The following is a 25,507-nucleotide window of genomic DNA, read 5'->3' on the forward strand; positions in this document are numbered from 1 at the left end:
GGAAACCAGGCCGGGATCATGTCAGCTTTATATTACGCCCAGTCTCCCTCCTCCCTCCCTCCATCCCTGTTGTTTAATTTACAGCCAGAGACATGGAGGAGGGGCAGTAAGATAGAGGGAGTGGGAGGAGATCCAATTATTGTATTACTCATAAGCCAATTATTAATAAACCCATTTGGTACCCCATGAGAGGAGCCTGTTAGAGGAGCCTGACATATCTCCCTCCCTCCCCCCCTCCACCTCCCTCCATCTCTCTATCTCTCTCTCTCCCTCCTTCCACCTCCCTACATCTCTCTTTCCATGACTCTTTCTTCCTCCATCTCTTACCATTGCTCACAATCTATATCTCTCTCTCTTCTCTCCTCTTCCTCTCCTCTCTGACACAGAGATCACAAAAGCCCTTTTTGTGCCTCAGAAATGCAACCCTCAGTGCAACATGAGTCAGTCTGAATAACTAAACATGTGTGTGAGACATACGTGGTGTGTATGGTTGCGGAACATGTGGGTCTGAGCAGTTGGGATGTCAGTGATGTTTGTTGAAATGTGTGTGAGTCTGTTTATTGTCTTGTTTATGTATGATTGTTATTGTTTGAATTTTTGACAATTTGAACGGCTCTCTTTCCCTCCCGCTGCCTCCATTTAAATGGATAGTCACACACGTCAGGAAGGCAGCAGCACGCAACAAAGAGTCTCAAACACTCAGTTTGAACTAATATCTCAAGGAGATTGTTCACGATTGACTTTGAAATTGGACATGGATCCATGTCCTGAGGACGTCGGGAAAGCCCTTCAAAACCGGCCACTAGAGGCAACAGTGAAAGCTATTACCATCAAGTAGGCTTGGGTTTTGCTAGGGCGTGGTGGACGGGGATGGAGGATAGGTTTGGGTTTTGCTAGGGCGTGGTGGATGGGGATGGAGGATAGGTTTGGGTTTTGCTAGGGCGTGGTGGACGGGGATGGAGGATAGGTTTGGGTTTTGCTAGGGCGTGGTGGATGGGGATGGAGGATAGGTTTGGGTTTTGCTAGGGCGTGGTGGATGGGGATGGAGGATAGGTTTGGGTTTTGCTAGGGCGTGGTGGACGGGGATGGAGGATAGGTTTGGGTTTTGCTAGGGCGTGGTGGATGGGGATGGAGGATAGGTTTGGGTTTTGCTAGGGCGTGGTGGATGGGGATGGAGGATAGGTTTGGGTTTTGCTAGGGCGTGGTGGACGGGGATGGAGGATAGGTTTGGGTTTTGCTAGGGCGTGGTGGACGGGGATGGAGGATAGGTTTGGGTTTTGCTAGGGCGTGGTGGATGGGGATGGAGGATAGGTTTGGGTTTTGCTAGGGCGTGGTGGACGGGGATGGAGGATAGGTTTGGGTTTTGCTAGGGCGTGGTGGATGGGGATGGAGGATAGGTTTGGGTTTTGCTAGGGCGTGGTGGATGGGGATGGAGGATAGGTTTGGGTTTTGCTAGGGCGTGGTGGACGGGGATGGAGGATAGGTTTGGGTTTTGCTAGGGCGTGGTGGATGGGGATGGAGGATAGGTTTGGGTTTTGCTAGGGCGTGGTGGATGGGGATGGAGGATAGGTTTGGGTTTTGCTAGGGCGTGGTGGACGGGGATGGAGGATAGGTTTGGGTTTTGCTAGGGCGTGGTGGACGGGGATGGAGGATAGGTTTGGGTTTTGCTAGGGCGTGGTGGATGGGGATGGAGGATAGGTTTGGGTTTTGCTAGGGCGTGGTGGACGGGGATGGAGTATAGGTTTGGGTTTTGCTAGGGTGTGGTGGACGGGGATGGAGGATAGGTTTGGGTTTTGCTAGGGCGTGGTGGATGGGGATGGAGTATAGGTTTGGGTTTTGCTAGGGCGTGGTGGACGGGGATGGAGTATAGGTTTGGGTTTTGCTAGGGCGTGGTGGACGGGGATGGAGGATAGGTTTGGGTTTTGCTAGGGCGTGGTGGACGGGGATGGAGGATAGGTTTGGGTTTTGCTAGGGCGTGGTGGACGGGGATGGAGTATAGGTTTGGGTTTTGCTAGGGCGTGGTGGACGGGGATGGAGGATAGGTTTGGGTTTTGCTAGGGCGTGGTGGACGGGGATGGAGGATAGGTTTGGGTTTGGGTTTTGCTAGGGCGTGGTGGACGGGGATGGAGGATAGGTTTGGGTTTTGCTAGGGCGTGGTGGACGGGGATGGAGGATAGGTTTGGGTTTGGGTTTTGCTAGGGCGTGGTGGACGGGGATGGAGGATAGGTTTGGGTTTTGCTAGGGCGTGATGGACGAGGATGGAGGATAGGTTTGGGTTTTGCTAGGGCGTGGTGGACGGGGATGGAGGATAGGTTTGGGTTTTGCTAGGGCGTGGTGGACGGGGATGGAGGATAGGTTTGGGTTTGGGTTTTGCTAGGGCGTGGTGGACGGGGATGGAGGATAGGTTTGGGTTTGGGTTTTACTAGGGCGTGGTGGACGGGGATGGAGGATAGGTTTGGGTTTTGCTAGGGCGTGATGGACGAGGATGGGGATAGGTTTGGGTTTTGCTAGGGCGTGGTGGACGGGGATGGAGGATAGGTTTGGGTTTTGCTAGGGCGTGGTGGACGGGGATGGAGGATAGGTTTGGGTTTGGGTTTTACTAGGGCGTGGTGGACGGGGATGGAGGATAGGTTTGGGTTTTGCTAGGGCGTGGTGGACGGGGATGGAGGATAGGTTTGGGTTTGGGTTTTACTAGGGCGTGGTGGACGGGGATGGAGGATAGGTTTGGGTTTTGCTAGGGCGTGATGGACGAGGATGGAGGATAGGTTTGGGTTTTGCTAGGGCGTGGTGGACGGGGATGGAGGATATGTTTGGGTTTTGCTAGGGCGTGGTGGACGGGGATGGAGGATAGGTTTGGGTTTTGCTAGGGCGTGGTGGACGGGGATGGAGGATAGGTTTGGGTTTGGGTTTTGCTAGGGCGTGGTGGACGGGGATGGAGGATAGGTTTGGGTTTGGGTTTTGCTAGGGCGTGGTGGATGAGGATGGAGGATAGGTTTGGGTTTGGGTTTTGCTAGGGCGTGGTGGACGGGGATGGAGGATAGGTTTGGGTTTGGGTTTTGCTAGGGCGTGGTGGACGGGGATGGAGGATAGGTTTGGGTTTGGGTTTTGCTAGGGCGTGGTGGACGGGGATGGAGGATAGGTTTGGGTTTGGGTTTTGCTAGGGCGTGGTGGATGAGGATGGAGGATAGGTTTGGGTTTGGGTTTTGCTAGGGCGTGGTGGACGGGGATGGAGGATAGGTTTGGGTTTGGGTTTTGCTAGGGCGTGGTGGATGAGGATGGAGGATAGGTTTGGGTTTGGGTTTTGCTAGGGCGTGGTGGACGGGGATGGAGGATAGGTTTGGGTTTGGGTTTTGCTAGGGCGTGGTGGACGGGGATGGAGGATAGGTTTGGGTTTGGGTTTTGCTAGGGCGTGGTGGACGGGGATGGAGGATAGGTTTGGGTTTGGGTTTTGCTAGGGCGTGGTGGATGAGGATGGAGGATAGGTTTGGGTTTGGGTTTTGCTAGGGCGTGGTGGATGAGGATGGAGGATAGGTTTGGGTTTGGGTTTTGCTAGGGCGTGGTGGATGAGGATGGAGGATAGGTTTGGGTTTGGGTTTTGCTAGGGCGTGGTGGACGGGGATGGAGGATAGGTTTGGGTTTTGCTAGGGCGTGGTGGACGGGGATGGAGGATAGGTTTGGGTTTGGGTTTTGCTAGGGCGTGGTGGACGGGGATGGAGGATAGGTTTGGGTTTGGGTTTTGCTAGGGCGTGGTGGACGGGGATGGAGGATAGGTTTGGGTTTGGGTTTTGCTAGGGCGTGGTGGATGAGGATGGAGGATAGGTTTGGGTTTTGCTAGGGCGTGGTGGATGAGGATGGAGGATAGGTTTGGGTTTGGGTTTTGCTAGGGCGTGGTGGACGGGGATGGAGGATAGGTTTGGGTTTTGCTAGGGCGTGGTGGACGAGGATGGAGGATAGGTTTGGGTTTGGGTTTTGCTAGGGCGTGGTGGACGGGGATGGAGGATAGGTTTGGGTTTGGGTTTTGCTAGGGCGTGGTGGATGAGGATGGAGGATAGGTTTGGGTTTGGGTTTTGCTAGGGCGTGGTGGATGAGGATGGAGGATAGGTTTGGGTTTGGGTTTTGCTAGGGCGTGGTGGACGGGGATGGAGGATAGGTTTGGGTTTGGGTTTTGCTAGGGCGTGGTGGATGAGGATGGAGGATAGGTTTGGGTTTTGCTAGGGCGTGGTGGATGAGGATGGAGGATAGGTTTGGGTTTTGCTAGGGCGTGGTGGATGAGGATGGAGGATAGGTTTGGGTTTGGGTTTTGCTAGGGCGTGGTGGACGAGGATGGAGGATAGGTTTGGGTTTGGGTTTTGCTAGGGCGTGGTGGATGAGGATGGAGGATAGGTTTGGGTTTGGGTTTTGCTAGGGCGTGGTGGACGGGGATGGAGGATAGGTTTGGGTTTTGCTAGGGCGTGGTGGATGGGGATGGAGTATAGGTTTGGGTTTTGCTAGGGCGTGGTGGACGGGATGGAGTATAGGTTTGGGTTTTGCTAGGGCGTGGTGGACGGGGATGGAGGATAGGTTTGGGTTTTGCTAGGGCGTGGTGGACGGGGATGGAGGATAGGTTTGGGTTTTGCTAGGGCGTGGTGGACGGGGATGGAGGATAGGTTTGGGTTTTGCTAGGGCGTGGTGGACGGGGATGGAGGATAGGTTTGGGTTTTGCTAGGGCGTGGTGGACGGGGATGGAGGATAGGTTTGGGTTTGGGTTTTGCTAGGGCGTGGTGGACGGGGATGGAGGATAGGTTTGGGTTTTGCTAGGGCGTGGTGGACGGGGATGGAGGATAGGTTTGGGTTTGGGTTTTGCTAGGGCGTGGTGGACGGGGATGGAGGATAGGTTTGGGTTTTGCTAGGGCGTGATGGACGAGGATGGAGGATAGGTTTGGGTTTTGCTAGGGCGTGGTGGACGGGGATGGAGGATAGGTTTGGGTTTTGCTAGGGCGTGGTGGACGGGGATGGAGGATAGGTTTGGGTTTGGGTTTTGCTAGGGCGTGGTGGACGGGGATGGAGGATAGGTTTGGGTTTGGGTTTTACTAGGGCGTGGTGGACGGGGATGGAGGATAGGTTTGGGTTTTGCTAGGGCGTGATGGACGAGGATGGGGATAGGTTTGGGTTTTGCTAGGGCGTGGTGGACGGGGATGGAGGATAGGTTTGGGTTTTGCTAGGGCGTGGTGGACGGGGATGGAGGATAGGTTTGGGTTTGGGTTTTACTAGGGCGTGGTGGACGGGGATGGAGGATAGGTTTGGGTTTTGCTAGGGCGTGGTGGACGGGGATGGAGGATAGGTTTGGGTTTGGGTTTTACTAGGGCGTGGTGGACGGGGATGGAGGATAGGTTTGGGTTTTGCTAGGGCGTGATGGACGAGGATGGAGGATAGGTTTGGGTTTTGCTAGGGCGTGGTGGACGGGGATGGAGGATATGTTTGGGTTTTGCTAGGGCGTGGTGGACGGGGATGGAGGATAGGTTTGGGTTTTGCTAGGGCGTGGTGGACGGGGATGGAGGATAGGTTTGGGTTTGGGTTTTGCTAGGGCGTGGTGGACGGGGATGGAGGATAGGTTTGGGTTTGGGTTTTGCTAGGGCGTGGTGGATGAGGATGGAGGATAGGTTTGGGTTTTGCTAGGGCGTGGTGGATGAGGATGGAGGATAGGTTTGGGTTTGGGTTTTGCTAGGGCGTGGTGGACGGGGATGGAGGATAGGTTTGGGTTTTGCTAGGGCGTGGTGGACGAGGATGGAGGATAGGTTTGGGTTTGGGTTTTGCTAGGGCGTGGTGGACGGGGATGGAGGATAGGTTTGGGTTTGGGTTTTGCTAGGGCGTGGTGGATGAGGATGGAGGATAGGTTTGGTTTTGGGTTTTGCTAGGGCGTGGTGGATGAGGATGGAGGATAGGTTTGGGTTTGGGTTTTGCTAGGGCGTGGTGGACGGGGATGGAGGATAGGTTTGGGTTTGGGTTTTGCTAGGGCGTGGTGGATGAGGATGGAGGATAGGTTTGGGTTTTGCTAGGGCGTGGTGGATGAGGATGGAGGATAGGTTTGGGTTTTGCTAGGGCGTGGTGGATGAGGATGGAGGATAGGTTTGGGTTTGGGTTTTGCTAGGGCGTGGTGGACGAGGATGGAGGATAGGTTTGGGTTTGGGTTTTGCTAGGGCGTGGTGGATGAGGATGGAGGATAGGTTTGGGTTTGGGTTTTGCTAGGGCGTGGTGGATGAGGATGGAGGATAGGTTTGGGTTTTGCTAGGGCGTGGTGGATGAGGATGGAGGATAGGTTTGGGTTTGGGTTTTGCTAGGGCGTGGTGGATGAGGATGGAGGATAGGTGTAATCCCATGACTCTGGATCAGAAGGTTGCGGGTTCGATCACATGTTTTGTTTTAACCCTATCACAAACCTTAACCCTTACCTTAACCATTCAGAATGAGTGGCTGAACTTTATGCTTTAACACTATCTCAAACCTTAACCCTTACCTTAACCATTCAGAATGAGTGGCTAAACTTTATGCTTTAACACTATCTCAAACCTTAACCCTTACCTTAACCATTCAGAATGAGTGGCTGAACTTTATGCTTTAACACTATCTCAAACCTTAACCCTTACCTTAACCATTCAGAATGAGTGGCTAAACTTGATGTTTTAACACTATCACAAACCTTAACCCTTACCTTAACCATTCAGAATGAGTCCCTAAACTTAACCCGTAACTTCTAAATTTGACGTTTGGCGAAATGGAACGGTACGGAGCAGCAGGAACAACCCAGGGTGTCAAAAATACTTCGAAATTTGACGTTTAGAGAAATGTGGATAAACATCTAATTCTGCAGTGAGACTGTGAGAGCTTGTTGAGTATCTGGGTGTTCTGGGGGGAAATGTAGCTCAGCACCACACAGCAGCTCAGCCCACAGCAGCTCAGCCCACAGCAGCCCAGCACAGCACAGCAGCTCAGGGTTGTTCTCAGTAATCATTCAAGATGGCAGAGTGTGATGATGTTATCTGTGCGTATTGGGAGCTGTCTGCCTCACTACATGCATATACACAGAGTCCCCAGACAGGAGTCCATCCAAGCAGCTGAGGCAATACAGACAGTACATTAGATCAGTACATTAGTATCAGAGGAAAGGAGACAGCCGATCCTGTGACATAACAGATGATGCAGTAGACCTACTTCATCTTTGGATGATGGACCTATTGTTATATTAAACACCATCAAATATTCACTGTACATACAGTATCCCTCCCTCCCTCTCTCTCGGTTTCTCTCCATCCCTTCATTCCTTTCGCTTGCATCTGATATTGTTCATCTAAACTCCTTTCGCCCCTCCAAGGATATGGTGGTTCTCTGTCCGATAACAGTAACGGAAGGAGTGAGAGTGAGAGGACATGCCCATTTTAGAGATGTCTCTCTCCACTCCCCGTGTCTTTAAACATGGTACTTGGAGGGAAGGAGCTGCAATCAACCAGCCTCCGGCCACACCTCCACTGAGCCCAGGGAGGAGGTTAGGGAGGAGGGGAGAGGTGGAAGGAGAGGTGCGGAAATCTCCGCCTGTCGCCTGCCTCTCCTGTCAGGGCCAGAGAGAGAGACAGCGACAGAGATGTGTACGTGCGTGTGTGCGTGCATGTGTGTGTGTCGGGGAACCAGCCACGGCAGAGACGATAGCGTAATTGCCTGTCTAGAGCAGAGGGAGGCTGAGAGGCGGTGGTAGAGGACCTAGAGGTTAGTCTGCCACCACCATTACTACCCCCCATAAGGAACTAGTGCCTTAGACCTCTGTGTCTCAATGGAGCTCACTCCACTGACTGACTGACAGACTAGTAGACTGACTGACTAGCAGACTGACTGACTGACTGACTAGCAGACTGACTGACTGACTGACAGACTAGCAGACTGACTGACTGACTGACTAGCAGACTGACTAGCAGACTGACTGACTGACTAGCAGACTGACTGACTGACTAGCAGACTGACTGAATGACTGACTGACTAGCAGACTGACTGGCTGACTAGCAGACAGACTGACTGAGTGACTGACTGACTAGTTGACTGACTGACTAGCTGACTGACTGACTGACTGACTAGAAGACTGACTGACAGGTCTGCTCTACTTCATCACCTTGGACAGGGCTTAGCTTACAGACCTGGCCACGTAGTGCTGTCGTGATGCCTGTACTGCCTTCAGCTGCTCTGGAGAGCTATTCAATGCTTCACCACACTGATGGGATGCTAGAACAAGGCTCTAGAAGTGTGTGTGTCTGTGTGTCTATGTGCGTCTCTGTGTGCATGCATGGGTGTGTGGGTCTGTGTGTTTAGTACAGGGCTCTCCAACCGTGTTCCTGGAGAGCTACACGGCTTTAGGTTTTCGCTCCAACCCCAGTTGTAACTGTTTAGTTTATCAACCCGTTTATTATTAGAATCAGGTGTACTAGATTAGGGTTGGAATGAAAACCTACAGGAAGGAGAGGTGCGGAAATCTCCGCCTGTTGCCTGCCTCTCCTGTCAGGGCCAGAGAGAGAGACAGCGACAGAGATGTGTACGTGCGTGTGTGCGTGCATGTGTGTGTGTCGGGGAACCAGCCACGGCAGAGACGATAGCGTAATTGCCTGTCTAGAGCAGAGGGAGGCTGAGAGGCGGTGGTAGAGGACCTAGAGGTTCTCCAGTAACAGGGTTGGAATGAAAACCTACAGGACGGTAGCTCTCCAGTAACAGGGTTGGAATGAAAACCTACAGGACGGTAGTTCTCCAGTAACAGGGTTAGAATGAAAACCTACAGGACGGTAGTTCTCCAGTAACAGGGTTGGAATGAAAACCTACAGGACGGTAGTTCTCCAGTAACAGGGTTAGAATGAAAACCTACAGGACGGTAGTTCTCCAGTAACAGGGTTGGAATGAAAACCTACAGGACGGTAGTTCTCCAGTAACAGGGTTGGAATGAAAACCTACAGGACGGTAGCTCTCCAGTAACAGGGTTAGAATGAAAACCTACAGGACGGTAGTTCTCCAGTAACAGGGTTAGAATGAAAACCTACAGGACGGTAGTTCTCCAGTAACAGGGTTGGAATGAAAACCTACAAGACGGTAGTTCTCCAGTAACAGGGTTGGAATGAATACCTACAGGACGGTAGCTCTCCAGTAACAGGGTTGGAATGAAAACCTACAGGACGGTAGCTCTCCAGTAACAGGGTTGGAATGAAAACCTACAGGACGGTAGTTCTCCAGTAACAGGATTGGAATGAAAACCTACAGGACGGTAGTTCTCCAGTAACAGGGTTGGAATGAAAACCTACAGGACGGTAGTTCTCCAGTAACAGGGTTGGAATGAAAACCTACAGGACGGTAGTTCTCCAGTAACAGGGTTGGAATGAAAACCTACAGGACGGTAGTTCTCCAGTAACAGGGTTGGAATGAAAACCTACAGGACGGTAGTTCTCCAGTAACAGGGTTGGAATGAAAACCTACAGGACGGTAGTTCTCCAGTAACAGGGTTGGAATGAAAACCTACAGGACGGTAGTTCTCCAGTAACAGGGTTGGAATGAAAACCTACGGGACGGTAGTTCTCCAGTAACAGGGTTGGAATGAAAACCTACGGGACGGTAGTTCTCCAGTAACAGGGTTGGAATGAAAACCTACAGGACGGTAGTTCTCCAGTAACAGGGTTGGAATGAAAACCTACAGGACGGTAGTTCTCCAGTAACAGGGTTGGAATGAAAACCTACAGGACGGTAGTTCTCCAGTAACAGGGTTGGAATGAAAACCTACAGGACGGTAGTTCTCCAGTAACAGGGTTGGAATGAAAACCTACAGGACGGTAGTTCTCCAGTAACAGGGTTGGAATGAAAACCTACAGGACGGTAGTTCTCCAGTAACAGGGTTGGAATGAAAACCTACAGGACGGTAGTTCTCCAGTAACAGGGTTGGAATGAAAACCTACAGGACGGTAGTTCTCCAGTAACAGGGTTGGAATGAAAACCTACAGGACGGTAGTTCTCCAGTAACAGGGTTGGAATGAAAACCTACAGGACGGTAGTTCTCCAGTAACAGGGTTAGAATGAAAACCTACAGGACGGTAGTTCTCCAGTAACAGGGTTGGAATGAAAACCTACAGGACGGTAGTTCTCCAGTAACAGGGTTAGAATGAAAACCTACAGGACGGTAGTTCTCCAGTAACAGGGTTGGAATGAAAACCTACAGGACGGTAGTTCTCCAGTAACAGGGTTGGAATGAAAACCTACAGGACGGTAGCTCTCCAGTAACAGGGTTAGAATGAAAACCTACAGGACGGTAGTTCTCCAGTAACAGGGTTAGAATGAAAACCTACAGGACGGTAGTTCTCCAGTAACAGGGTTGGAATGAAAACCTACAAGACGGTAGTTCTCCAGTAACAGGGTTGGAATGAATACCTACAGGACGGTAGCTCTCCAGTAACAGGGTTGGAATGAAAACCTACAGGACGGTAGCTCTCCAGTAACAGGGTTGGAATGAAAACCTACAGGACGGTAGTTCTCCAGTAACAGGATTGGAATGAAAACCTACAGGACGGTAGTTCTCCAGTAACAGGGTTGGAATGAAAACCTACAGGACGGTAGTTCTCCAGTAACAGGGTTGGAATGAAAACCTACAGGACGGTAGTTCTCCAGTAACAGGGTTGGAATGAAAACCTACAGGACGGTAGTTCTCCAGTAACAGGGTTGGAATGAAAACCTACAGGACGGTAGTTCTCCAGTAACAGGGTTGGAATGAAAACCTACAGGACGGTAGTTCTCCAGTAACAGGGTTGGAATGAAAACCTACAGGACGGTAGTTCTCCAGTAACAGGGTTGGAATGAAAACCTACAGGACGGTAGTTCTCCAGTAAAAGGGTTGGAATGAAAACCTACAGGACGGTAGTTCTCCAGTAACAGGGTTAGAATGAAAACCTACAGGACGGTAGTTCTCCAGTAACAGGGTTGGAATGAAAACCTACAGGACGGTAGTTCTCCAGTAACAGGGTTAGAATGAAAACCTACAGGACGGTAGCTCTCCAGTAACAGGGTTGGAATGAATACCTACAGGACGGTAGTTCTCCAGTTACAGGATTGGAATGAAAACCTACAGGACGGTAGTTCTCCAGTAACAGGGTTGGAATGAAAACCTACAGGACGGTAGTTCTCCAGTAACAGGGTTGGAATGAAAACCTACAGGACGGTAGTTCTCCAGTAACAGGGTTGGAATGAAAACCTACAGGACGGTAGTTCTCCAGTAACAGGGTTGGAATGAAAACCTACAGGACGGTAGTTCTCCAGTAACAGGGTTGGAATGAAAACCTACAGAACGGGAGTTCTCCAGGAACAGGGTTGGAATGAAAACCTACAGGACGGTAGTTCTCCAGTAACAGGGTTGGAATGAAAACCTACGGGACGGTAGTTCTCCAGTAACAGGGTTGGAATGAAAACCTACGGGACGGTAGTTCTCCAGTAACAGGGTTAGAATGAAAACCTACGGGACGGTAGTTCTCCAGTAACAGGGTTGGAATGAAAACCTACGGGACGGTAGTTCTCCAGTAACAGGGTTGGAATGAAAACCTACGGGACGGTAGTTCTCCAGTAACAGGGTTGGAATGAAAACCTACAGGACGGTAGTTCTCCAGTAACAGGGTTGGAATGAAAACCTACAGGACGGTAGTTCTCCAGTAACAGGGTTGGAATGAAAACCTACAGGACGGTAGTTCTCCAGTAACAGGGTTGGAATGAAAACCTACAGGACGGTAGTTCTCCAGTAACAGGGTTGGAATGAAAACCTACAGGACGGTAGTTCTCCAGTAACAGGGTTGGAATGAAAACCTACAGGACGGTAGTTCTCCAGTAACAGGGTTGGAATGAAAACCTACAGGACGGTAGTTCTCCAGTAACAGGGTTGGAATGAAAACCTACAGGACGGTAGTTCTCCAGTAACAGGGTTGGAATGAAAACCTACAGGATGGTAGTTCTCCAGTAACAGGGTTGGAATGAAAACCTACAGGACGGTAGTTCTCCAGTAACAGGGTTGGAATGAAAATCTACAGGACGGTAGTTCTCCAGTAACAGGGTTGGAATGAAAACCTACAGGACGGTAGTTTTCCAGTAACAGGGTTGGAATGAAAACCTACAGGACGGTAGTTCTCCAGTAACAGGGTTGGAATGAAAACCTACAGGACGGTAGTTCTCCAGTAACAGGGTTGGAATGAAAACCTACAGGACGGTAGTTCTCCAGTAACAGAGTTGGAATGAAAACCTACGGGACGGTAGTTCTCCAGTAACAGGGTTGGAATGAAAACCTACAGGACGGTAGTTCTCCAGTAACAGGGTTGGAATGAAAACCTACAGGACGGTAGTTCTCCAGTAACAGGGTTGGAATGAAAACCTACGGGACGGTAGTTCTCCAGTAACAGGGTTGGAATGAAAACCTACAGGACGGTAGTTCTCCAGTAACAGGGTTGGAATGAAAACCTACGGGACGGTAGTTCTCCAGTAACAGGGTTGGAATGAAAACCTACAGGACGGTAGTTCTCCAGTAACAGGGTTGGAATGAAAACCTACAGGACGGTAGTTCTCCAGTAACAGGGTTAGAATGAAAACCTACAGGACGGTAGTTCTCCAGTAACAGGGTTAGAATGAAAACCTACAGGACGGTAGTTCTCCAGTAACAGGGTTGGAATGAAAACCTACAGGACGGTAGTTCTCCAGTAACAGGGTTAGAATGAAAACCTACAGGACGGTAGCTCTCCAGTAACTGGGTTGGAGTGTCCTGGTTTAGTATGTGTGCATTCCATACGGACCCCATTAGGAATCTGAGTGATCCCACACAAAGTGGTGGAGAGACTGTGAGTGACAGGTTAGTGGAGGGAGGGAGAGAGGGATGGATGGAGTGAGAGGGAGGGAGGGAGAGAGGAGAGGAGAGAGGGGGGTATGTACTTTAGTCAACATTCAGAAGCATGCACTTCAGCTAATGAGATAGCCAAGAGGTCAGCCTCTAACTACACATAGATAATGGCTGTCTCCTGAAACCATGGCAACAACTCCCCCCCAGTAAAATCAATGCAGGGCTTTTTGTCAGCTTAATGACCTCTCAGGTTGGTCTGTCTAACTGTACCTGTACCATGAGGTATGCATTAAACAGCACCCTCACTGCCTGCATCCCTCCCTGCCTGTCCATTTGAAGTTTTATTATTTGGTCCAAAGAGGAAGGAAAATGCAATCACGAGGATCCACTTTTGTAGACAATACTGTATACCGACACACCGACAGAGCATTGTGCAAAGAAACCAACCTTCGCAATATGAACTGGAATTACATGGGTCTATTACTGAACTTTTTGTTGAACAAAAATATTTGAATTGGAAGAGGCTGTCACTGGCAAACATGGTAACCAGCCAGGCCTCAGAATAGACGTAACATAGTAAAGGTAAAGACGGGACACTCAAATTAGTATGATATGTTACGTTTGGTATGTTAACTTAAGGGATGGCTGGGTGTATAATGCGAACATCTAGCAATCCAAAGGTTGCAAGTTCGAATCTCAACACTGAGAACTTTACATTTTTGCATTTGAGCTAATTAGTAACTTTTCAAGTTCTTACTACTTTTTAGCTACTTTGCAATTACTTGTTAACTGACCTTTCCCCTAACCTAACTCTTAAACAGAAAACATTAGCCAGCTAGCTACAATTTGTAACATTGTAACATTAACAACATCATACGTTTTGTAAATTCATAACATATAAAAAATAATTGTAACGCGTAACATATCATACGAAATGGGTGATGGACATCCACAAATTAATATATTCAACACAAAACGTAACATATCATACTAAATAGTGTCTCAGATTTTATATACAGAATAATATGAAATGCTCTGAGACCAGGTTGTGGTTACAGACCCAACAACATTACATAGTATGCCTTCCTTATGCCTTCCTTATAATACACAAAGTAATCAAAACAAGGAAATGCATCACTCTAACATTGCCTGAAATGATGAATAAGATACTAATGACTTATATAAGCAATATAACAATGGAGCTGTACAAACTATGGTATAAGGGAACGATGAGCGGACAAGAGGCAAGCCGTAATTTCGATTAAAACTTGAGCGAGCTGAGATGGACGTAGCCTATATGCCTATTTGTTCAGCACTTTTAAAATGGACAACGACAAATTTCAGAACATGAGCCGTTCTTACAGTTTTCTCCCTGTAACCAAGTCAGAACAGTAGGCTAAGTTCTGAGGGGAAGAGGGACCAAATTCCCAGGGTGAGACACATAGGCTACTAACAGCTTACTACACAACATACACTTATGGCCTAAACTCACCAAAGGCAAGCGTGCGAGGCATCATTGTGATTTATTTTAGAAGGCATTGTTTTGAATTATAATGATCCAACCAAAGCTGGGCGGGCGGGATGTCCGCTATGAACGTGCCTCTGTTTTTGCATTTTATCGCTGCCGCTGTAGTCACATAAAACAAAGCAAAAATCATTATTCACTTTTTTTCAAGCTCATTTTAATTGGAAGAGGTAGCTAAGAGTTGAGGCTTTAACGTACATGCTAAATTAGACCAATTCATCCACTTCTGGATAGACAACATTGCTATCAGGAAAGATAATTGGCGATATATGGACTATCCTGCTTGCACACAGTCACTGTTCTGCCTGTCCCGTCCTTTCCACCTGCCTTGCTCTGCTTGCTCCGACCCACCCGCTTCTGGTGAGTTTTTCGCTTTAGTGTTACTTTCTTAGCTACAGTATACATATTTCCCCATTATATTACATCAATTATGCAGCAGCATACAATATATATTTTTGGACGGTGGCGTGGCGGTCCTTCTTCTGGGAAAGCTTCTCAATTACTTTGTCATTAAAGTCTGGCATTCTCTGGATGAACTTCAAGTAATGCTGGATTGACAGCATGGCCAATGCATTCAACCTTTTCTGGCCCATTGTGTTGCGTGTTACCACCATTAGAAGGTCTAGGAGTCAGGCAATCTGAAAAGTTTTGATTGACATACTGAGCTACTGCTGTTAGATATATAAGTACCATTACACCAGTCATTAACCCTCTCCTCCTCGCCACCCTCTCCTCCCCGTCCCCCTCGCATCTCCTCCCCGCCTCCCTCTCCTCCCCATCTTCCTCCCGTCCCCGTCCCCCTCTCCTCTCCTCCCCGTCCCCTTCTCCTCTCCTCCCTGTCTCCCTCTCCTCCCCATCCCCCTCTGCTCCCCGTTCTCCTCTCCTCCCCATCCCCCTCTCATTTACTCCCCGTCCCTCTCTCCTCTCCTCCCCGTCCTCCTCTCCTCCCCGTCCCCCTCTCCTCGCCTCCCCGTCCTCCTCTCCTCCCCGTCCCCCTCTCCTCCACGTCCCCATCTACTCCCCGTCCCCCTCTCCTCCCCGCCCCCTCTCCTTTCCTCCCCGTCCCCCTCTCCTCTTCTCCCCGTCCCCGTACCCCTCTCCTCCCCACCCCGTCTTCTCTAATCCCCATCCCCCTCTCCTCCCCGTCCCCCTCTCCTCCCCGTCCCCGTCCCCCTCTCCTTTCCTTCCCGTCCCCGTCCCCCTCTCCTCCCCGTCCCCCTCTCCTCTCCTTCCCGTCCCCGTCCCCCTCTCCTCCCCATCCCCGTCCCCATCCCCCTCTCATCCCCATCCCTCTCTCCTCTCCTCCCTGTCCCCCTCTTCTCTCCTCCCCATCCCGCTGTCCTCTTCTCTGTCTGTGTATACAGGTGTTCTCAGAAGGACCGTTGTGAGCGTGCAGATGAGCCGTACCGTTTCACTGCTGCTCTCTCTCAGTGTGTGAAGGCCACGGTGTACCCAGACAGCATTGCAGTGTCAGAGCCCAGCGTGCCAGTGAGTTAACGCAGACACACACACACACACACACACACACACACACACACACACACACACACACACACACACACACACACACACACACACACACACACACACACACACACACACACACACACACACACACACACACATACTCACTCCCCTACTCAACCATACCACACTAGCCTTACACACCGTCAACATCCAGCTGGTAGTTATGGTATCATCTGAAACCAGGTTTTTACAGAGCTGGAGCTCTCTCTCAATCTATTCCAGAGTGATAGTGTATTGTAGATGAACACATATGCATAAACATCATCCTCTGTGTCTGATAAGTGCACTGTGTGGGTGTATGTGTGTGCATATGCTTCCCCTGTGCCCAACATTTTGTTTTGTGTGCCAAGATGTGTGTGTGGGAGTGTGTGTGGGTGTGAAGTATAGTGTACTGAGTAGTATAGTAAGTCAACATGGGCAGACTGAAACAGACAAGCAGGCCCTCTGTAAGAGCTGCTATTGTCTTCTTTTTTATTCAGCTCAGTAATGCATGCAGCCACGCACACACACTTTCACACACACACAATAACACTCTTACGTTGTGCTCTACTTGGAACAGCAGCACATGGGAATACAGACACCAGTCCCTCCGGACGAAGGTCTCTAAACTGTCTTTGGTAGTGTTGTCACTATACCAGTACCACGATACTAGGACGAAAGGAGGCAAAGAAATCAAAACATGAAGCGGACTTAATTTTTGCAAGATATATCACATACAGTATGTTTTATAGGACCATAGAGTTTAGCCTGCTTCATTTTTTATTTTCTGCCAAGGACAATCTGGTATCGTGACAACACTAGCCTTTGGGCTTTTCAATGTCTACTCTACATTTTATTTTTCATATGCCCAGCAGCACAACAAAGAACCCTACATTTTGTTCCCGCGTCAATATTGTCCATGTTGTGTACTGATGTACAGTGATCCCTCGCCACTTCGCGGTTCACTTATCGCGGATTCGCTATTTCGCGGATTTTCATAATGCATTTTTTTTTTTTTTTTGGTGCATTGTGCTCTGCATTCTGATTCGCTAAAAACTCACTCCCGCTTCTTGTATCAAAACATGCTACGAATTGTGCTATCATTTTGTCGTCTCGTGCAGTTATGTGTACGTACATAAAACAGCTTGGCAAATTTACATTAAGTTGGCCAAATTATCTTGTAATTTCGAACATCTCCTAAACCCATAATGTCGACGAAACGGCCTGGACCGACAAAAGCACCTGCGGATGGGCCCAAACGGCGGATTGATGGAGACGCACAGCCGCTGACCGATGCAGAGCTGGCAGAAATGACAAAGCCACAAAGCGACGATGAAAGAGAAGAGGGAGAAGAGGACACGAGAGATGAGGAGGAAGGACTAACGCTTGGTCGCTTAGCAACCATGGTGCGAATGGCCACTGAACTTAAGCGAGTAGCTGAGGAATGGGACCCTTTGATGAGCCGTTCATTACAGTTCTCCAACGTAATCGATGGTGGCATGTCGGTGTACAAGGATCTTTTTGCAAAGAAGAAAAAAGTGCGACAACAGCTGCCTATCACTATGTTCTTCTCCCGAACAAACACACCTGCACCGCGGGCTTCAGAAGAAGAGAACACTGCAGAGCGCAGTCAGGATGCAGCGGCCCAGTCTGAAGAGCAGTGAAACGGCCTACACGTGAGTCACTGTATTTGTATACATGTAATAGTTGCTAATTGTAAAAAAAAAAAAAGTTTTCTATTTCGCGGATTTCACTTATCGCGGGTCATTTTCGGAACGTAACCCCCGCGATAAACGAGGGATTACTGTACACCGTTCAGGCATTACTATCCCTGTAACAGGTGAGCCATCATAGTTCTACCTCTAACAGGGGTGACCATGGCCTTAGTTCTACCTCTAACAGGGGTGACCATGACCCCAGTTCTACCTCTAACAGAGGGGGCAATGACCCTAGTTCTACCTCTATCAGGGGTGACCATGACCCTAGTTCTATCTCTAAAAAGGGTGACAATGACCCTAGTTCTACCTCTATCAGGGGTGACCATGACACTAGTTCTACCTCTAACATGGGTGACCATGGCCCTAATTCTACCTCTAACAGGGGTGACCATGGCCTTAGCTCTACCTCTAACAGGGGTGACCATGGCCCTAGTTCTACCTCTAACAGGGGTGACCATGGCCCTAGTTCTATCTCTAACCGGGGTGACCATGGCCCTAGTTCTACCTCTAACAGGGGTGACCATGGCCCTAGTTCTATCTCTAACCGGGGTGACCATGGCCCTAGTTATACCTATAACCGGGGTGACCATGGCCCTAGTTCTACCTCTAACAGGGGTGACCATGGCCCTAGTTCTACCTCTAACAGGGGTGACCATGACCCTAGTTCTACCTCTAACAGGGGTGACCAATGCCCTAGTTCTACCTCTAACCGGGGTGACCATGACCCTAGTTCTACCGCTAACAGGGGTGACCATGACCCTAGTTCTACCTCTAACAGGGGTGACCATGACCCTAGTTCTACCTCTAACAGGGGTGACCATGGCCCTAGTTCTACCTCTAACAGGGGTGACCATGACCCTAGTTCTACCTCTAACAGGGGTGACCAATGCCCTAGTTCTACCTCTAACCGGGGTGACCATGACCCTAGTTCTACCGCTAACAGGGGTGACCATGACCCTAGTTCTACCTCTAACAGGGGTGACCATGACCCTAGTTCTACCTCTAACAGGGGTGACCATGACCCTAGTTCTACCGCTAACAGGGGTGACCATGACCCTAGTTCTACCTCTAACAGGGGTGACCATGGCCCTAGTTATACCTCTAACCGGGGCTAGTTCTATCTCTAACAGGGATAACCATGGCGCTAGTTCTAACCTCTAACTGGGGTGACCATGACCCTAGTTCTACCTCTAACCGGGGTGACCATGGCCCTAGTTCTACCTCTAACCCGGGTGACCATGGCCCTAGTTCTACCTCTAACCGGGGTGACCATGGCCCTAGTTCTACCTCTATCAGGGGTGACCATGACCCTAGTTCTATCTCTATCCCGGGTGACCATGACCCTAGTTCTACCTCTAACCGGGGCGACCATGGCCCTAGTTCTATCTCTAACCGGGGTGACCATGGCCCTAGTTCTACCTCTATCAGGGGTGACCATGACCCTAGTTCTACCTCTATCCCGGGTGACCATGACCCTAGTTCTATCTCTAACAGTGGTGACCATGGCCCTAGTTTTACCTCTAACCGGGGTGACCATGGCCGTAGTTCTACCTCTAACCGGGTTGACCATGGCCCTAGTTCTACCTCTAACAGGGGTGACCATGGCCTTAGCTCTACCTCTAACAGGGGTGACCATGACCCTAGTTCTACCTCTAACCGGGGTGACCATGGCCCTAGTTCTACCTCTAACAGGGGTGACCATGACCCTAGTTCTACCTCTAACAGGGGTGACCATGGCCCTAGTTCTATCTCTAACCGGGGTGACCATGGCCCTCGTTCTACCTCTAACCCGGGTGACCATGGCCCTAGTTCTATCTCTAACCGGGTTGACCATGGCCCTAGTTCTACCTCTAACAGGGGTGACCATGGCCCTAGTTCTACCTCTAACCGGGTTGACCATGGCCCTAGTTCTACCTCTAACAGGGGTGACCATGGCCCTAGTTCTACCTCTATCAGGAGTGACCGTGGCCCTAGTTCTACCTCTAACCGGGGTGACCATGGCACTAGTTCTACCTCTAACCGGGGTGACCATGACTCTAGTTCTACCTCTAACCGGGCTGACCATGGCCCTAGTTCTACCTCTAACCAGGTTGACCATGGCCCTAGTTCTACCTCTAACCGGGGTGACCAAGGTCCTAGTTCTATCTCTAACAGGGATGACCATGGCCCTAGTTCTACCTCTAACCCGGGTGACCATGGCCCTAGTTCTACCTCTAACCGGGGTGACCATGGCCCTAGTTCTACCTCTATTAGGGGTGACCATGACCCTAGTTCTACCTCTATCCCGGGTGACCATGACCCTAGTTCTACCTCTAACAGGGGTGACCATGGCCCTAGTTCTACCTCTAACCGGGATGACCATGGCCCTAGTTCTACCTCTAACAGGGGTGACCATGGCCCTAGTTCTACCTCTAACCGGGATGACCATGGCCCTAGTTTTACCTCTAACCGGGATGACCATGGCCCTAGTTCTACCTCTAACAGGGGTGACCATGGCCCTAGTTCTACCTTTGACCGGGGTGACCATGGCCCTAGTTCTACCTCTAACAGGGGTGACCATGACCCTAGTTCTATCTCTAACAGGGGTGACCATGGCCCTAGTTCTACCTCTAACAGGGGTGACCATGGCCTTAGTTCTACCTCTAACAGGGGTGACCATGACCCCAGTTCTACCTCTAACAGAGGGGGCAATGACCCTAGTTCTACCTCTATCAGGGGTGACCATGACCCTAGTTCTATCTCTAAAAAGGGTGACAATGACCCTAGTTCTACCTCTATCAGGGGTGACCATGACACTAGTTCTACCTCTAACATGGGTGACCATGGCCCTAATTCTACCTCTAACAGGGGTGACCATGGCCTTAGCTCTACCTCTAACCGGGGTGACCATGACCCTAGTTCTACCTCTAACAGGGGTGACCATGACCCTAGTTCTACCTCTAACAGGGGTGACCATGGCCCTAGTTCTACCTCTAACCGGGGTGACCATGGCCCTAGTTATATCTCTAACAAGGGTGGCCATGGCCCTAGTTCTACCTCTAACAGGGGTGACCAATGCCCTAGTTCTACCTCTAACCGGGGTGACCATGACCCTAGTTCTACCGCTAACAGGGGTGACCATGACCCTAGTTCTACCTCTAACAGGGGTGACCATGGCCCTAGTTATACCTCTAACCGGGGCTAGTTCTATCTCTAACAGGGATAACCATGGCGCTAGTTCTAACCTCTAACTGGGGTGACCATGACCCTAGTTCTACCTCTAACCGGGGTGACCATGGCCCTAGTTCTACCTCTAACCCGGGTGACCATGGCCCTAGTTCTACCTCTAACCCGGGTGACCATGGCCCTAGTTCTACCTCTATCAGGGGTGACCATGACCCTAGTTCTATCTCTATCCCGGGTGACCATGACCCTAGTTCTACCTCTAACCGGGGCGACCATGGCCCTAGTTCTATCTCTAACCGGGGTGACCATGGCCCTAGTTCTACCTCTATCAGGGGTGACCATGACCCTAGTTCTACCTCTATCCCGGGTGACCATGACCCTAGTTCTATCTCTAACAGTGGTGACCATGGCCCTAGTTTTACCTCTAACCGGGGTGACCATGGCCGTAGTTCTACCTCTAACCGGGTTGACCATGGCCCTAGTTCTACCTCTAACAGGGGTGACCATGGCCTTAGCTCTACCTCTAACAGGGGTGACCATGACCCTAGTTCTACCTCTAACCGGGGTGACCATGGCCCTAGTTCTACCTCTAACAGGGGTGACCATGACCCTAGTTCTACCTCTAACCGGGGTGACCATGGCCCTAGTTCTACCTCTAACCGGGGTGACCATGGCCCTAGTTCTATCTCTAACCGGGGTGACCATGGCCCTCGTTCTACCTCTAACCCGGGTGACCATGGCCCTAGTTCTATCTCTAACCGGGTTGACCATGGCCCTAGCTCTACCTCTAACAGGGGTGACCATGGCCCTAGTTCTACCTCTATCCGGGTTGACCATGGCCCTAGTTCTACCTCTAACAGGGGTGACCATGGCCCTAGTTCTACCTCTATCAGGAGTGACCGTGGCCCTAGTTCTACCTCTAACCGGGGTGACCATGGCCCTAGTTCTACCTCTAACCGGGGTGACCATGACTCTAGTTCTACCTCTAACCGGGCTGACCATGGCCCTAGTTCTACCTCTAACCAGGTTGACCATGGCCCTAGTTCTACCTCTAACCGGGGTGACCAAGGTCCTAGTTCTATCTCTAACAGGGATGACCATGGCCCTAGTTCTACCTCTAACCCGGGTGACCATGGCCCTAGTTCTACCTCTAACAGGGGTGACCATGGCCCTAGTTCTACCTCTATCAGGGGTGACCATGACCCTAGTTCTACCTCTTTCCCGGGTGACCATGACCCTAGTTCTACCTCTATCCCGGGTGACCATGACCCTAGTTCTATCTCTAACAGTGGTGACCATGGCCCTAGTTTTACCTCTAACCGGGGTGACCATGGCCGTAGTTCTACCTCTAACCGGGTTGACCATGGCCCTAGTTCTACCTCTAACAGGGGTGACCATGGCCTTAGCTCTACCTCTAACAGGGGTGACCATGACCCTAGTTCTACCTCTAACCGGGGTGACCATGGCCCTAGTTCTACCTCTAACAGGGGTGACCATGGCCCCAGTTCTACCTCTAACAGGGGTGACCATGACCCTAGTTCTACCTCTAACCGGGGTGACCATGGCCCTAGTTCTACCTCTATCAGGGGTGACCATGACCCTAGTTCTACCTCTTTCCCGGGTGACCATGACCCTAGTTCTACCTCTATCCCGGGTGACCATGACCCTAGTTCTATCTCTAACAGTGGTGACCATGGCCCTAGTTTTACCTCTAACCGGGGTGACCATGGCCCTAGTTCTACCTCTAACCGGGGTGACCATGGCCCTAGTTCTATCTCTAACCGGGGTGACCATGGCCCTCGTTCTACCTCTAACCCGGGTGACCATGGCCCTAGTTCTATCTCTAACCGGGTTGACCATGGCCCTAGTTCTACCTCTAACAGGGGTGACCATGGCCCTAGTTCTACCTCTATCCGGGTTGACGATGGCCCTAGTTCTACCTCTAACAGGGGTGACCATGGCCCTAGTTCTACCTCTATCAGGAGTGACCGTGGCCCTAGTTCTACCTCTAACCGGGGTGACCATGGCCCTAGTTCTACCTCTAACCGGGGTGACCATGACTCTAGTTCTACCTCTAACCGGGCTGACCATGGCCCTAGTTCTACCTCTAACCAGGTTGACCATGGCCCTAGTTCTACCTCTAACCGGGGTGACCAAGGTCCTAGTTCTATCTCTAACAGGGATGACCATGGCCCTAGTTCTACCTCTAACCCGGGTGACCATGGCCCTAGTTCTACCTCTAACCGGGGTGACCATGGCCCTAGTTCTACCTCTATCAGGGGTGACCATGACCCTAGTTCTACCTCTATCCCGGGTGACCATGACCCTAGTTCTGTCTCTAACAGGGGTGACCATGGCCCTAGTTTTACCTCTAACCGGGGTGACCATGGCCCTAGTTCTACCTTTAACCGGGTTGACCATGGCCCTAGTTCTACCTCTAACAGGGGTGACCATGGCTCTAGTTCTACCTCTAACAGGGGTGACCATGACCCTAGTTCTACCTCTATCCCGGGTGACCATGACCCTAGTTCTATCTCTAACAGTGGTGACCATGGCCCTAGTTTTACCTCTAACCGGGGTGACCATGGCCGTAGTTCTACCTCTAACCGGGTTGACCATGGCCCTAGTTCTACCTCTAACAGGGGTGACCATGGCCTTAGCTCTACCTCTAACAGGGGTGACCATGACCCTAGTTCTACCTCTAACCGGGGTGACCATGGCCCTAGTTCTACCTCTAACAGGGGTGACCATGACCCTAGTTCTACCTCTAACCGGGGTGACCATGGCCCTAGTTCTATCTCTAACCGGGGTGACCGTGGCCCTAGTTCTACCTCTAACCGGGGTGACCATGGCCCTAGTTCTATCTCTAACCGGGGTGACCATGGCCCTCGTTCTATCTCTAACCGGGTTGACCATGGCCCTAGTTCTACCTCTAACAGGGGTGACCATGGCCCTAGTTCTACCTCTATCCGGGTTGACCATGGCCCTAGTTCTACCTCTATCAGGAGTGACCGTGGCCCTAGTTCTACCTCTAACCGGGGTGACCGTGGCCCTAGTTCTACCTCTAACCGGGGTGACCATGACTCTAGTTCTACCTCTAACCGGGGTGACCATGACTCTAGTTCTACCTCTAACCGGGGTGACCATGACTCTAGTTCTACCTCTAACCGGGCTGACCATGGCCCTAGTTCTACCTCTAACCAGGTTGACCATGGCCCTAGTTCTACCTCTAACCGGGGTGACCAAGGTCCTAGTTCTATCTCTAACAGGGATGACCATGGCCCTAGTTCTACCTCTAACCCGGGTGACCATGGCCCTAGTTCTACCTCTAACCGGGGTGACCATGGCCCTAGTTCTACCTCTATCAGGGGTGACCATGACCCTAGTTCTACCTCTATCCCGGGTGACCATGACCCTAGTTCTGTCTCTAACAGGGGTGACCATGGCCCTAGTTTTACCTCTAACCGGGGTGACCATGGCCCTAGTTCTACCTTTAACCGGGTTGACCATGGCCCTAGTTCTACCTCTAACAGGGGTGACCATGGCCCTAGTTCTACCTCTAACAGGGGTGACCATGACCCTAGTTCTACCTCTAACCGGGGTGACCATGGCCCTAGTTCTACCTCTAACCGGGTTGACCATGGCCCTAGTTCTACCTCTAACAGGGGTGACCATGGCCCTAGTTCTATCTCTAACCGGGGTGACCATGGCCCTCGTTCTACCTCTAACCCGGGTGACCATGGCCCTAGTTCTATCTCTAACCGGGTTGACCATGGCCCTAGTTCTACCTCTAACAGGGGTGACCATGGCCCTAGTTCTACCTCTAACCGGGTTGACCATGGCCCTAGTTCTACCTCTAACCGGGTTGACCATGGGCCTAGTTCTACCTCTAACCGGGTTGACCATGGCCCTAGTTCTACCTCTAACAGGGGTGACCATGGCCCTAGTTCTACCTCTAACCGGGGTGACCATGGCCCTAGTTCTACCTCTAACAGGGGTGACCGTGGCCCTAGTTCTACCTCTAACCGGGGTGGCCATGGCCCTAGTTCTACCTCTAACCGGGGTGGCCATAGCCCTAGTTCTACCTCTAACAGGGGTGACCATGGCCTTAGTTCTACCTCTAACCGGGGTGGCCATAGCCCTAGTTCTACCTCTAACCGGGGTGGCCATAGCCCTAGTTCTACCTCTAACAGGGGTGACCATGACCCTAGTTCTACCTCTAACAGGGGTGACCATGACCCTAGTTCTACCTCTAACAGGGGTGACCATGGCCCTGTATTTGTATTTATTAGTGATCCCCATTAGCTGTTGCCAAGACAGCAGCTACTCTTCCTGGGGTCCAAACACATTAAAGCACTTACATTGCATATAAAACAAAAGATACAACAGTACATCATATAACATTATTATACCACTACATATCTGCAATGCAAAATATATCTGTCAGGTTTCTAAAACCACCGTGCCACCTATAACCTATAGCAGAGATGACCGATGGCTTTGTTTGCTCTTTATCTTTGTCTTGTGCAAACTGAAATGCCCCCCCCCCCCCCCCCCCCCCCCCCCCCCCTTCATTTATGACAACATGACAGCAACAGGGTCATGTCAGATCTGAGCATTCCCGCTGTGGCAGGAAGTTATCTCCATGACAACAAAGCCTATCCTCCCGGGCGACAGCAGAGAAAGCAGCAGGGAAAACAATCAAATTACCTTTGTTAAAAACACTGCCACCAATTA

At 50.7% G+C, this 25,507-nt stretch overlaps 1 protein-coding gene across 1 annotated transcript in view; it reads left to right on the forward strand.

Annotated features, from left to right (window-relative positions):
• LOC120058660 (plexin-A2-like) overlaps window positions 1-25,507 on the forward strand; it is a 375,679-nt gene that overhangs the window by 208,458 nt on the left and 141,714 nt on the right. The window contains exon 5 of the mRNA XM_039007410.1: window positions 15,746-15,869. Coding sequence (XP_038863338.1) covers window positions 15,746-15,869 — 124 coding nt within the window. The remainder of the gene's footprint in view (window positions 1-15,745; window positions 15,870-25,507) is intronic.

Source organism: Salvelinus namaycush, chromosome 14 (assembly GCF_016432855.1).
Source record: "Salvelinus namaycush isolate Seneca chromosome 14, SaNama_1.0, whole genome shotgun sequence".
Classification (NCBI taxonomy): domain Eukaryota; kingdom Metazoa; phylum Chordata; class Actinopteri; order Salmoniformes; family Salmonidae; genus Salvelinus; species Salvelinus namaycush.